This window comes from Solea senegalensis, linkage group LG19 (assembly GCF_019176455.1).
Source record: "Solea senegalensis isolate Sse05_10M linkage group LG19, IFAPA_SoseM_1, whole genome shotgun sequence".
In the NCBI taxonomy this organism is placed as follows: domain Eukaryota; kingdom Metazoa; phylum Chordata; class Actinopteri; order Pleuronectiformes; family Soleidae; genus Solea; species Solea senegalensis.
The window spans coordinates 12,655,066-12,668,713 of NC_058038.1; the positions used below are offsets into that span (position 1 = coordinate 12,655,066).

A 13,648-nucleotide genomic window follows, 5' to 3' on the forward strand; every position below is an offset into this window, starting at 1 on the left:
TTTTTAACTCGTTTTAATCACAACAAAATTTTTCATTTTATAAAAATGTGTATTACATAAAAAATAATGTATGGTAATATAAGGAGCTTGCTGTGCTGTGGTAGAGCCAGTAGATCAGGACTGTGCAGCATTCCAGAACCAGACAATGGGTGTTGGTATTTGCTATGAGGGATGTAAAGTCACTTATGTAGCTCCTTTTCACCTGTCCTTCCTCCATCCTTGACTCCATTCTGTCCATCTCGTCTGAGGACATGAGGACAGAGACTACTGTTTTCTGTGTCATCTTCCCACCCCCCGTCTCTTCCTGCACAGCGACACTTTCAGTGTGTTCCTCCAGCTAATTGTCCGAGATAAGAGGGTCTCCTGAGAGGGAGTGAGTCATCTGTCCCCAGCTTCCTGATCCCTGTCAGCTGGTGAAAGCCGGACACTGAGGTACAGACGAAACTGGGAGACATTTCACCGTTTTGGTTTGATCGATCTCATTTTCCCCTGTGTCGTCTTCATCTGAGCTCTCCTCACTTCCAGAGTGGTGGGCGGCATTTGTTGCTCTGCTTTCTCCGTTTTCCAGTCTCCCATTGTTTACGGAGGCTTTCATGACGACGACGCTGACCTCGCCGTCATCCTCATCCTCATCCTCATCCTCAACCGGGCAATTTGGATCTTCATCTTGTCCACTATCGCCGTCGTCACCAGCATCTCGGCTCTCCTCGCCGCTGCCATTTTCTTTCTCCTTGTCGATCGCAAAGAAATGTTGGGTGGTCTGTGAAAGGGGAGTGGTGTCCATTTCTTCATCTTGACTCATACTAATAGAAATAACATGGATTAGATTCAATATCCATTATGTAAGGTGACACATCAAATACCTTTCAGTAAAGCGGTAGACGATGAGTGAGTGAGTGGTAATGGAGCTGTGAGTTTTGAAATTTCTGAAATTTTGCTTTTGACAGGTTCACACCTAGCCAATCGGAAGGTATGCTGGTGACGACGTGACATTTAAAATATTCAGTTCATATATGCAAATGTGCAGCTGAGACTGCATACCAAACTCAAAACTGTCAAACAATGTAGTTTATTCTGTGTAAAATGAGCACTAGCACATCATCATCATCATTAGAGCTTGAATTCCATTCCTGGTTCTTATAATTTATCTGGCCAATCACAATGTGTTTAATGTTAATAGTGATGCAAAGTTTGTGCCACATTGTTGAATAGAACATTTTAATCTCGCCAGGTTCAATGGTAAGAATCCTGCTCAGCAGCATACCTCACAGAGAGAATTCAACCACTGGAGACTTTGAATAAACTGATGAATGTTAGTGGCAGGTTTGACCCACATTGAGATGAAAAGATCATGAGACAGCCTTTTTTTTTCAAGTGGGACAAGTGAGTCTCTGTGACATGAAACTTTATACAAACAATGTAAAGCTACTTTCAACAGGTACTGCAATCCGGAGATTATCTGGTGAGGCGACAGGAGAAACTCCTCCTGCTGTTATGAACACATCTCAGAATGTCAAGATTCAAGGCTACATTCAGATTACCAGGCTGAAATGAATCGTATCAGAATAACTCGACTGATTGACTCAGATGTGATATTGTGTGACCCCAGATCAGATATATATCCGACATTACATTTAGTAATTTGGCAGACGCATTTATCCAAAGCCACCGACAAAATGAAAATGTTCATTAAAAACTTCAGACCACGCAACATGAATGAGAATGATCATATCAGAATCCATGTGGCTTTTTGCCAACATGCATGTGCTGAGCACTGACGCATATGCCCTGTTTTAATATCAAGTATGGCATATTCTGTTGTTGATGATGACTCATGCGATAGGGCATTTGTGTGTTTGAGGGCTATTTGAGAGGGCAGTCACTTTCAGAAGCAAGACATTTCATTTTAGTAGTCAAGAATAAAAACCATCAAGTCTGAACTGTAATGAATCATATTTGAATAATGTGGCTGGTAATTTGAAACGTAGCAGACATTACTCTGAGTTCATGTCTGACAATGACTCGAGTCTCTAAGGCTCTCTCACCTGGATGGAGCTCCAGCCACTCTCATCTTCTGCCACATGTAGTTAAGGAACATGGACGCCTGCAGCAAATGTCCAATCCTCTGCATGTGCCTCTCTGTAGGAGAAAGAGGAGAAATCGGTGAGTCGTGTCAAAGAAGTGGGTTACAGGAAACTGTGGCTGCCTCCACAGTAATGAGATTTTTTCCATCCGTTTTGGCTTTGTAACTCTGTCCAGGAAAAAAAATGAGGAAAAGAGACTCAAACATCCAGTTTCTCTGGTTTACCATGTTTGAGTCAAATGTACGAAGGCAGAAAGTAAATATGTCGTTTGTCACTTTGAAGTCAGCTGTCACTTCAAGGTACACGAGAATGTACCACCATGTCATTGTGACGACATGCACCGAACGCTCAAAGGGAAACAAAAACAGAATGACAGCATTCTCTTCTGACCTGTATATGGAATGAGGCCCTCCAGGTGTGTTCGGGCGCCTTGGTACTGCAGCAGCTCCTCGGGCGGCAGGTGTGTGAGGAGAACCTGGAGGACGGCCTGAGCATCCAGACAGTTTCGGGCGTTGGTGTTCCACACTACACAGTAGCGCAGGAGTGACTCTGGAAGACATTACAGGGTTGAGTGTCGGGCAGTAGCCAGTGTTGAAGGTGGAAAGGAAGGGAAGGTTAAAAAACTAGATCACATCCTAGAAGGAAAGCAGTGGATGAAATTGAAGATTGATTTGGTAAATGTTCTGGAAGTGCACTAATTAACATATTCTTGACATTAATTACATTATATATGAGTGGGATGGTTTCAATTCTTGGAAAATATTTTCAAGTTTTCATGATTTTTAATTTTTTGGAGTGAATTTGAACCCGATACCTTTTTGATCCAGTCGTAGTTTTAGTAGCGTCTTCTCCAACAGCTCCTGTCTGTCTTCACCCTGACGGATTGCTATGAAAACAGAGACAGCAGACAGTCAGTGGCCTCATTTAAGGTTTTTAGTGGCCACTTTCATTATCCTTAGTCTTGTTTCACAAATAATACGCGACACATACTGAAGACAACAGTTTACAACAAATTTACAACAGTACAGATGATACTTTCACCCAGAAATCTCTTGGTTTTGGTCAGCGGCAGTCAAGTAACAAAGGACATGACGTTTACTGAACAATTGTCCCAACACTCCTGTTTTTTTTACTGTGCCATTGAGGCGACAAAAGAGATCATCAAGACAAAAGGAGAATCGCGAGTCGCCGTGAAATGACGCCGTGAAATATGGGTGTGTTTTTTGGGTTTTTTTGAGCGCTGTGCTGTCTAAGCAGGGCTATGCTGGTGACACATAGTCAAGATGAATCCAAGTGAAAACACGTGCGTTACGAGTCTCGTGTTGAGCGTGTTAAAATAGTCCCTCCCTACAGATGAGGCAATCTCTCCATCTCTCCATCACATCTGTCAAGAGAGTCATTTAGTTTTAGGCCGCGGTGTGTAAGCAGCATAACTCAACAAGTAAACAACAGGTTTTCATTTGATTGTTTGATTTAGGGATCAAGGAAGAATGCACTCAAGTTTGGTGGGGATCCTGACACAGAGGTCTGGCCCCTCTGAGTGCTTCCTCTAGTTGTGTTTACTGACCTACTCTCTTTTTGTTCTCTGTGGTTGCAATGTAGCATCGGCAGTTGTGACTGATGATGAAATAGCAAACTTTCCCCTGGAGAAACTTGTATGCATGTCACCTAAGTGGAGCAGCCAACAGATTACCCTCTCTCACTCTCTAAACTCTCCTGTGCAGTATCACCCGTTGTACAAGACTCTAAACAGAGCCTATAGGAGATCTCAAATTACTTAATTTACATTATAAGGAAAGATTATTATAGAATGATTGGCCAATAAGCCCTGTGAGGGACTGGCAAACTGTCCAGGTTGTACCCCGCTTATCGCCCTATGTCAGCTGAGATTGACACAACTTGTCAATCTCACGCGATAAAGGATAAAGCGGTAGAAGATGGATGGATGGATTGGTCAATAACACCAAAAATATTCTGATTACTCCAGTCTTAAGGACAACCGAATATATTTTGGAATCAATAAAGGAGAGACAGTAGAGACAGACATGTGGGACAAAATACCTTTGATCACAGTGAGCACGGTGTACGGCTGGTCCAGTGAGATGGCAAGACCCAGGGCCTTGAGATACTTCTTCTCTTGAAGCAGGTTGGACAACTCCTGCTGCCTTTAGACACAATTAACACATCAACACACCTGCACCTGAATGCATCTTTGAGGATTTGTACCACAAGCAGCCATTTTTAAACAGCCAAAATCTCCAAGGACTGACCAAAAAATCAATAATCAATATCAAATTTTCACCACGCAATATACAATCAAATATGAATATTATGTTGGAGTGTGAAAGACATCTGGATGCATAGGATTTGTGTAATTTGTCTGTCTGTGGTAGGACCTGGTAATAATCCATCTGTTGAGTAAACTGAATTAAAAATGAATGCAAATGTGTGTGGGAAAGTCTACAGGCAGCAGTGAGCAAACATTCACTTAGCAAAGATATAATCAATTGTCTGGAAGCTGAGATGTTTATCAGAATACCAGAGTAGACACACACACGCACACAGGCACACATGCACGCACACCTGAACTGTGGCCCACTGAGGTCCACCTTAGGCTAACACAGAGCCTCTATTTATTCAAAGAGACAAGCAGAGACATACAAGGTTTGGGACTGAGCAAAACCTCCAACAAAAACGCGATAAGACTGTGTGTCCACCACTTCAGGTAAACACGATGGATTTTTCTCATAACTGAAAGATAATGTGTGTCACTTACTTGAGGATTTGATCCTCCTGTTTTGCCTGCTCCTCTGCCAGTTCCACTTCTGTCACATCCTAGGGTTAGAAGACAACATTTTTTCTGCTAATTCGTCAATCCCTGCAGTTTCCCTAATTTTTTCCTCCTCCCATTATCAGAGAAAGATCAGTCTGTGTGATAGGTCGGCGAAAAACAATCAGACTTAAGGGTGCGGTGAAGTTACTACTGCACATTTCTTTTGACTGATAAGAGCCGATAACACATTTAAAAGGTCTTTGTGTACTTCAGCCCAGTTGCCATGACATTATTCAGTCAACCTGACTTGCTGATTTAAGTTATCAATTCATAACTTTAGTTTGGGGCTTATTTCTTAGAATTGAATGTGTGAATGAGAGGTAGTCCGAATAATTGGTTGGGCTGATTGGAGAGACGGAGCATTACACTATTACAGTTCACTAACTGGTTATACAAGCAAGCATTATTTTCAGATGCCCTCATTTCTCAACATTGGCATAAGCCAATGGACAAAACCTATATCAGTCGATCTCTATTTACAACAAATGGGTGTGAATCTGTTCCAACTTGACAACGTAGCTTCAGCAGACTTTACTGGTTAATACGAGCTGTGAAGAAGGGTCTTGTCGCCATAGTAATTGGCATTTAGAATGGCAAATATCACTGAATGGGTGTTACAGAAATTGCACAGCATGATGAACATGAAAGACTGCTGTGGGGGAATTCTTGGCACCACCTTTGCTAATATCTGCAGTGTTAAGGATATTTTTAGAATGAAGGCATACAAGTTTAAATCAATAGACAAGAAACACAGGCTCATTCCCATAATGGCATCTGAATGGCATGTTGGTTTGGGGCAAGGCAATGAAAATAATCATACAGCATTCAATCCCCGAGTACAAGATGAGTCATCAAAGATCTCAAAGTGATTTCATAGGGACTTTAATCTTCTCTTTTCCCACTTACCAACCACACAGTGATATTGGAGTCCGCTGACCCAGTCACCATCTTGTCATCTTTGCAGCTGGCGTGGAGACCCCACACTTTGTCCTGGTGGGCGTCCAGTGTTTTCACACACTCATTGGTCTTTATGGTCCACAGCTTGACCAAACCATCTGACCCACTAAGGACGGAAAGGGAGCATTTAAAAAAAAAAAAAAAACATTTTGAGGAAATGAGGAAATTCATTGGTGAAAGGTAAAACCTCAGGAATTCTTCTCTTGGCCATATAACAAGGTGGAACTGTTACTGACAGAGACGCTTTGTATTCACCACTAGTAGTTAACTTTTTAATTACTGATATGACCCAAGGAAGTGTAGTTGACTGTGCCATCGTTTCCAAAGTCTTAGCTTATTCCTATATAATCTAAAACACAACCCTTACGTTCAAACCATAATGGGACCTATGGCATTTTAGTGAAGTTGCAGTTAACTCACCAACACTGAGCTGACTTTTTCCTTTTTATTCAACATGTCTTGTCTTGATTTAAGCCTTTCTTTTTACTGGGCATTGTGTGAGATTAATTGTTTGGGTTTTCTTTTAAACTGTCCTCACTTTACTTTGAGTTTGCACTACACTCACATATAAAATGTGCATATTTTTTACTGTGCAAAAGTTTTTGGAATACTTCCAGAAAACATGGGAAACATGTATGCATTGAACAATAGCATGACCCTGGCTTTCTTAAACCTGGTGTGGAACCTAAATTAACACAGGTTACTGGTAAAACCTCAGTCACATCATTCCAATCCAAATGCCAATCATCACAGAATTTGACCGACATAAAGACAGCAAAGCTCAGTATACTGAAAGTTAATGTGTACTGGAACATTTACTGTATGCACTATGGAAGAGTGTGCGACATGAGACATTTAGAGTTACCTTGTTAGAAGCTGAGTGCCTCGGCTCACAAATACGACTTTCAAAACTGATGCATCGTGTCCCTCAAATGTCTAAAGAAGACAGGAGAACAAAAACAATCACATCATTTCTACTTCAGACGCCTGTTATCGGGACATAAATTATTAAGTACATACAGAAGAATATAAAGCAATCTGTTGTTACATGTCCAATTAGACTGAGCATGTGAAATAAAGCTTTTCAACAAAAAAAGGACACTGATAAGGAACAAAGTGCTGTCACAAAGCACCTCTTTATGATATCTTCACATTCAGCCTAGCCGCTCACCTTAAGGCAGCTGAAGTCTTGCAGGCTCCAGAGCTTGGTGGTGCCATCTGCAGAGGATGTGGCCAGCACTTGGTCGACAGGAGAGAAGCACACGGCCCAGACACCACGACGATGACCACGAAATACGCCCAGCAAGCCTATGTTCCCTTCCCCTGCCAGCGACCAAAGCTTGGCAGTTCGGTCCTGGGAGCCTGAGGCCAAAAGCTTGTCATTGGGTGACACTGCAACGCTGTTTACATCCTGGGGAAACAAGAGGAGAGGAAGATGAGAAAATTAGGAAAACCCTTATTAAATCTGAATAGTCATACTTAAAACTGTAGTACAAAGGTAGAGGATTTTAAAATAAATAAAAGTTATGCCATATATATAGGATAGTCAGTATTAATAGATTTATTTAGACTTCCTTCTGCTGTATTTCTACCATCTTTGTGTATGCATTATTTGAGAAGAGACGTTCCGTGTATGTGTTCACATGCTTGGTCAATAAAGATGATTCTGATACAACACAACCATGAAAGCAGACAAAGGCTCAAACATAGATATGGATGTTCCTGAAACATTATTCAACTTAAATAGACATCATGACAGTTTTGATTTGACAAACTACATTAAGATGCCCTGATGAACAATCATTCATTTGTTACTTTATTGATTAAAAAAAAGAGACTAACTCAGAGGGTTTGTTACAACATTTTACTTTCCTGGAGTTAGTTTAACAAACAGGCTTGTATAAATAATTCTTTATAAAACCTCTTTAACTTCTGTTTGTTGCTGTCAGCTTTCTGTACTAACCTGAATGTAAAAAATGGCACATATATCCTGACTTTACATGATTTTTGAAGATGTCAGTCGAGCCAGCTACCTTATCATGCGCCTTCTCCGTGGAGCGAGCGGTCAGCTCATGCATGTCTTCCTCTGTTGAAGGCAAGTCCACTGGCAGGTCCCACACCTTCACTGTGCAGTCCTGACTGCCAGACACTATGAAAGACGCTTTCATCCTTGACACGAAGACAAAGATGGATCAACATAACTGTCAAGCACATTCACAAACAGTCAGTTTTACATGAGTAACTGGAGGAATGTAGTTGTTACCTGGAGCAGGTGATGGAGCCCACGGCATTTGCGTGGCTGGAGCCTTGAGCCACACATCGCACCTGACCACTGTCACTGTCCATCTTCCACACACGCACTGACCTGTCCTGAAGGCAGACCACGACACACCATACAACTATTACTCTTTGCTTAAATGTTTTTTTGTTTCTCTATTTAGAGATTACGAGTCTTTTGAGTCTGAGGGTGTTGACATTTGTGGAGTTAATTAATCTTTCTTTTTCTGTTCCTTATCTGCAGTGCTGCTAGATTATGCAAAGATGTTAGCTCACCTTCGCACAGCTTGCAAAGAGGGAACCTTTTTTGAACACATCCAGTGACAAGACCGTATCTGTGGAAGAAATATAGGTAGAGTTACAGCAGATAATAATCACAACACAATCTGACCTGCTCAGCAAGTAAAGATGAGACAACCTGAATGTCTAAGATCCTCTTTCTGAAAATGATAGCTTTAATTGTTTGCTATGGTAAGCTTTGTTGTAAGAAGAGATTAAAAGAGATATATCATTATTATAACTCATTTTCATTTAATAATAACTAGTACAGAGTGAATTAGTTTCAAATGTCTTTTTCTTGAGACAATTCAGCATTTCTGCAATTGACTGCACTTTCCAGGAAAGTGCCTCTGCCTCTGCACTGTGAAACATTTCACATGAAGATCTAAACAAACACATGCTGCCCTCTGCTGTTGACTGACCTGTGTGTCCATAAAGGATCTGGCAGCTGTTGTTGAGCAGCTCAAACACTTTAAGCTGGCAACTGTTAGTGGCCACCACGATGTGACTGTCGTCTTTACCCAGAAACTTCACATCCAGCACCTCGTCACTGTAACCCACAAACTGGAAGAGGAAGAATGAGTGTTTATTAATTTGGCTGCTGTTCAGACCAAGTATTAACAGGTGTCTTCAGATCCAGTTGTATGTGGACAACCTTAAGCAGGACTGTTCATCGGATCATTGAGGATGGATGATAATGCCAAGTCTGCACAAGTCATTGGAACCAGGCCAAGATGTCTGAGGTCACCAGTGTGACATTAATGAATCTGCTAATAATAACTGCTTTACCAAATATTTATTATCACTGGATGATGTGATTGCAAACTTAGTTTGGTCTCATTAAAACAGACACAGAGGCAAAATAACTAAACACATTTCCTCTTGTGTTAAAATTAACAGAAATACACATTTGTCTTTTACCCACCTGCTGCTGTGTGGTGAGGGCAGGCAGCTGGTAAAGCACTATGTTGTGTTCAGCAGTGACTGTGGCCAGCTTATTAGATGTGGGCAGGTGAAGCAGGTACGTTAGACTGCGAGGGTCATCGTCCTTCTCCTGCTCGTCCTCAGAAGCAGGGGTGAGGGTGGAGGGAAGGGCCTGGGTGTAGACACAGCGTGCTGTAGTGGCCTCCCACACTCTCAACACACCTTCAGAGAAGGGGAGAGACGAGGGGTGAGTTTAAGGAAACACAGAAACAAATGAGTCAAAACAGTGAAAAAGAAAAACAAACCTTTGCTGCCAGCAGTGATGAAATGCAGGTCTTTGCTCTTCACGCCAATCTGAGAGAAATCTCCATCTTCTGGCAACAGTGCAACGCCCTCTACAGCCTGGAGACCAAGACAACACACACAGCTATAATCAGATACATTTCGGAATCACTTGTTTGATCACCTAACCCTCTAGTGTACATGCCAACGTGTCCCTAGGAACAACACTTAACGTAAAGTTGTTCCTGATGACTGTGCTGACTGCATGTAAATGAGCATGATAGATATGTGATAGAAAAAGCACTTAATGTGGATGCAGTGCATCACCGTGTGAGTGAATGGCAAAATTGCAGTATAAAGTGCTTTGAGGGGTCAAGACTACAAAATGCTATATACTGTAGATATAAATAAAATAAGGCCCTTCAGCATTGTATCTTTTAATTTAGCAGTCTTACCTCATAGACAGGAACAGTTCTCTTGGGTTTCCGAGTCTCAAGGTCCCAGACTGTGCAGATCTTATCTCTGCCAGAACTATAAAATACAGATCAGCACACAAGTAGCTTTAGAAGAAAATAATATTTTCACCATTAGAAAGAAAAACGATCAGCATTAATTAGGTCAGTCAAAGAACTATTATTTTCTCAATGAAGATTCATCACAAAAGTTCAACAGTTAATAGTTGCGATGTATTGCATTTTTAGCACAAAAGTTCAACAGTTAATAGTTGCGATGTATTGCATTTTTAGCACATGTTTTTTTGTAATTCACAACAGTTCTAAGCCCAAAATAATAATGTAATGGGAACCAAAAGAATGCAAAGAAAGTTTTGCTGCAGGAGTTCCAGTTCCAGTTGAGTTGCTCTAATAGGGTTGGCCAAATTAACGAAGCATTAAAATAAGCAGTCTAAAATGATACAGACAGAGTGATTCTGAGACAGCTGAGGAGGCGGTCTTTAATCCATCATACGGACTAACTGGATGCATTCATTCACCTCAAGAATGTGGCCACCTACGTATGTGGTTTTGTTGACTGGTTTGTTTAAGGGGGTTTTGGAGTGTTCAGACCAGACCTGGACATGATCGTATCACTCAGGACAGATGTAAACAGATCGGAACAGGGTCGAAATCTCTGACGTATGTAGAATGGATAAAATAAACAACACTGCATTAATTTTCTGAAGGTAGCGGCACATACCTGACCATCGTGTCACCATCAGGGTTGAAGCAGAGGGAAGTGACAGCACTGTAGTGGCTTTGCAGCACACACACACACTGACTGGAGCGCAAGTCCCACATCCGGATGCCGCAGTCCAGAGAGGAGGAGAAGAGCTGCAGTCGGCTGATGTCTGGGTGAAACTGAACAAGGCTGCAGACACACAAAGACAGAAAAACCTATTGTTTACAAATGTAATTACAAATCCAGCAGCCTCAGGTTTAACCTGTAATCTCTAACTAGTGAAAAGATATATATACAGTATATATATATATTCATATGTAAAACAATGGTCTTATTGATCTTAATACTTTTGAAGTAAACGTTTAAATATTTTTTTCATGACTTCCACAGAAACAATAAGAAATAAGCTCCATGTGACCATAGACCTCTAGACTTACTTCACAACACCAGATGACCCTTTCAGGTTATGTGTGCAGTATTGCTTCAACACATCCCAAAGCTTTATGGTACCATCACAGCCACCTATGGGACAAAAAAAGAACAAATTATATTATTAACTGTAAAATGTATATGGAGCAAGAGCAACTGACATGTACTAATCCAATGTGAGCTGACCTGTAGCCAAGAGTGTAGAGGTGGAGTCAAAGTTCATACTGGCTACAGGCACAGTGTGGATGGCCTTCCAGGAACGTGTACATTGAGCTTGCTTCCAGTCCCACTGCTTCAGCAGCAGAGCCCTGCTGGCTGTTACCAGCAGCTGGGTTACAGAGCAAAAATATAAATATTTGTCATTGTAAACTTGAGACAAATTCACAATCAAGCATTGACAGGTGGTCTAGGTGTTTGCTTTACCTCATCATCATAGCTGAGTGCAAAAGATGTGATGTCCTCTAGATCATCCTGTAGTTACAACATGGACAGACAAAACAGGATTTCAGTGTAATCAAATGACAAATGTAAATATTGCTGAAATTATTAGAGAAGGGAGGGGTGTAATTAATACAGAACTATAAAATAGGCAAGGATGACAAAGTCAAATACAGAAATTATTTAAACTTTGGCTTTTATCTGTGTAAAACAAGTAGGCGCATCCAATGTAATATGTTTACATGTTTTTTAAAATCTATCATGTGATATATCTATTAGCTTGTTAAACAGAAACAACTAAAAGAAGCAGTAATTTACCAAAATGTTATGTTCATTAGAACAACTATTGCATCAAATGAATACATTACTAAATGAATAAACGTAAGGATAAATAAGCAACTATTCATGCTATGAGGATAACTCTGTCAACAAGTTAACCTCAAACCTTGTAAAAATCACCCAGATACTGAGGTGCTTCATTGTTGTAAATATCATAGACTGTAACTCACATGCTCAACACTGTGGACAATCTTCCCTGTGCTTATCTCCAGAACATTGACACGAGAGCCACAGGTGCAAAAGATGTAAATCTCATCATTGCTGATCTGAAAAACAAAACAGGGAGACATGGATATATATATATATAAAAAAAGCAGATTCAAACAATCTCACCATCAGTCTAGTCAGTCTGTTGCCAAAGAGCAACAGTATCTTCCATTCAGTGAAGATGTCAAGAGCTTGTCCCATAATAAGAACAAATTCTTTGGCGTTTTCTGCACCACTTTAAACCTGTTACTCACAGTACTTTTACAGTGCCAAGCTAAACCACCTTTAAGGTGTACATAATAATCGTGATATGTGCTGACATTAGTGACACAGACTGTTTCCGCAAAGAGCATGCATCTCACCTGCACTTTCCCTCCTTTGTAAAACGGCTCAATCTTGTTGGAAACCGCATAACTGCGTGGAAAAGAGCAGAAACAGGACTGTAGCAACGTTATGTGACACATTAGCTTAGCTTGTGTTAGTAGCCTGGACGTGTGGTGTCGTGTCACCAAAATACATTTTTCTTTAAAAACCTTACTTTGTCTTGAATTGAAGGTTTGTATTCGCCATCTTTCCTAACAGAAAAAAAACACCCTTTCTAAAACTAAATTAAATATTTTGGCAGCTGCGTTGACGAAATTTGACTTAATTCTCAACACACGTTGGTTTCAGTCAACACATCCACCCCGCATGTTGATAGCCTGAGTCGCACTCATTGTACGTCATAGGAAAGCACGGCGCTGTGATTGGCCAGAGACTTTCAGTGCTGGTAGCATCCCACTTTATGTATAAACACTCATATTCACATATTCACATTCATAAAATGTGTAAGCTTGTGATTAAGATCTATTTTATTATTTTGTGCACACTATTAGTGAGTGAACGCCATTTATTTGTCAGAGTCTCATGAGCAATAATAGTTATAATTCAAATCTCATTATAACTGTTAACTTTGTTCACAACAAATCTAGAACCATGGTTCTCAAACTGGTGGTACATGGAAGAAGAAGATCATACTGTTCTACTGTATATACCTGGTTATGTGATCGGAGTGCGTAGAAAATGAAATAAATATCAAAAAATTATAAATTAAATAATAACAGTAATTACCCTATCTCTCCCTCCATCTTAATCTAATTTGGCTATTCCACTGTCTGAAGTATATGTGAGGAAGAGGATGATGATGAGAGAGTAAATTATTTATTCACCACTGCATTTAATGTTGGTGATAATGGTATTACTTTGTGAGCTCAATAATTTCTCAGGTGGTACTTTTGAGAACCACTGATCTAGAGTCATTCATGTTAAAAGTCCCTGTTAGACTTGTAGAGGTAGAGCTGTGCTGCTGGAACAGCAGGAAAATATCTGCCTTCGTTTTGTATGGTTTATTCTCAGAGAGAGACACAGATGGTCCGTCCTTCAT

General features: G+C 40.6%; 1 protein-coding gene across 1 annotated transcript; it reads right to left on the reverse strand.

Moving 5' to 3' along the window:
• Window positions 1-3: 3 nt before the first annotated feature.
• Window positions 4-12,940, reverse strand: tbl3 (transducin beta like 3). Its single transcript, XM_044051718.1, has 23 exons — window positions 12,764-12,940; window positions 12,588-12,639; window positions 12,189-12,284; window positions 11,665-11,712; window positions 11,428-11,569; window positions 11,250-11,334; window positions 10,831-11,001; window positions 10,092-10,167; window positions 9,660-9,756; window positions 9,356-9,576; window positions 8,853-8,994; window positions 8,428-8,486; window positions 8,138-8,244; window positions 7,908-8,043; window positions 7,046-7,285; window positions 6,740-6,810; window positions 5,824-5,980; window positions 4,861-4,919; window positions 4,146-4,249; window positions 2,899-2,970; window positions 2,475-2,633; window positions 2,046-2,139; window positions 4-803 (listed from the first exon to the last, which is right to left on the reverse strand). Exons 1-23 carry the CDS (start codon window positions 12,793-12,795, stop codon window positions 407-409), a joined length of 2,817 nt encoding a protein of 938 aa, XP_043907653.1. The 5' UTR covers window positions 12,796-12,940; the 3' UTR covers window positions 4-406.
• Between the last annotated feature and the right edge of the window lie 708 nt (window positions 12,941-13,648).

What these genes read in the sequence shown, in the direction of transcription:
- tbl3 (XM_044051718.1), bottom strand. Translation starts at nt 12,795, where the DNA reads ATGGCGAATACAAACCTTCAATTCAAGACAAA. An exon ending in GAACTGTTCCTGTCTATGAG is followed by an intron (nt 9,757 to 10,091) that starts GTAAGACTGCTA and finishes CTTGGTCTCCAG; the next exon opens with GCTGTAGAGGGCGTTGCACT. An exon ending in CCCTCACCACACAGCAGCAG is followed by an intron (nt 8,995 to 9,355) that starts GTGGGTAAAAGA and finishes TTCCTCTTCCAG; the next exon opens with TTTGTGGGTTACAGTGACGA.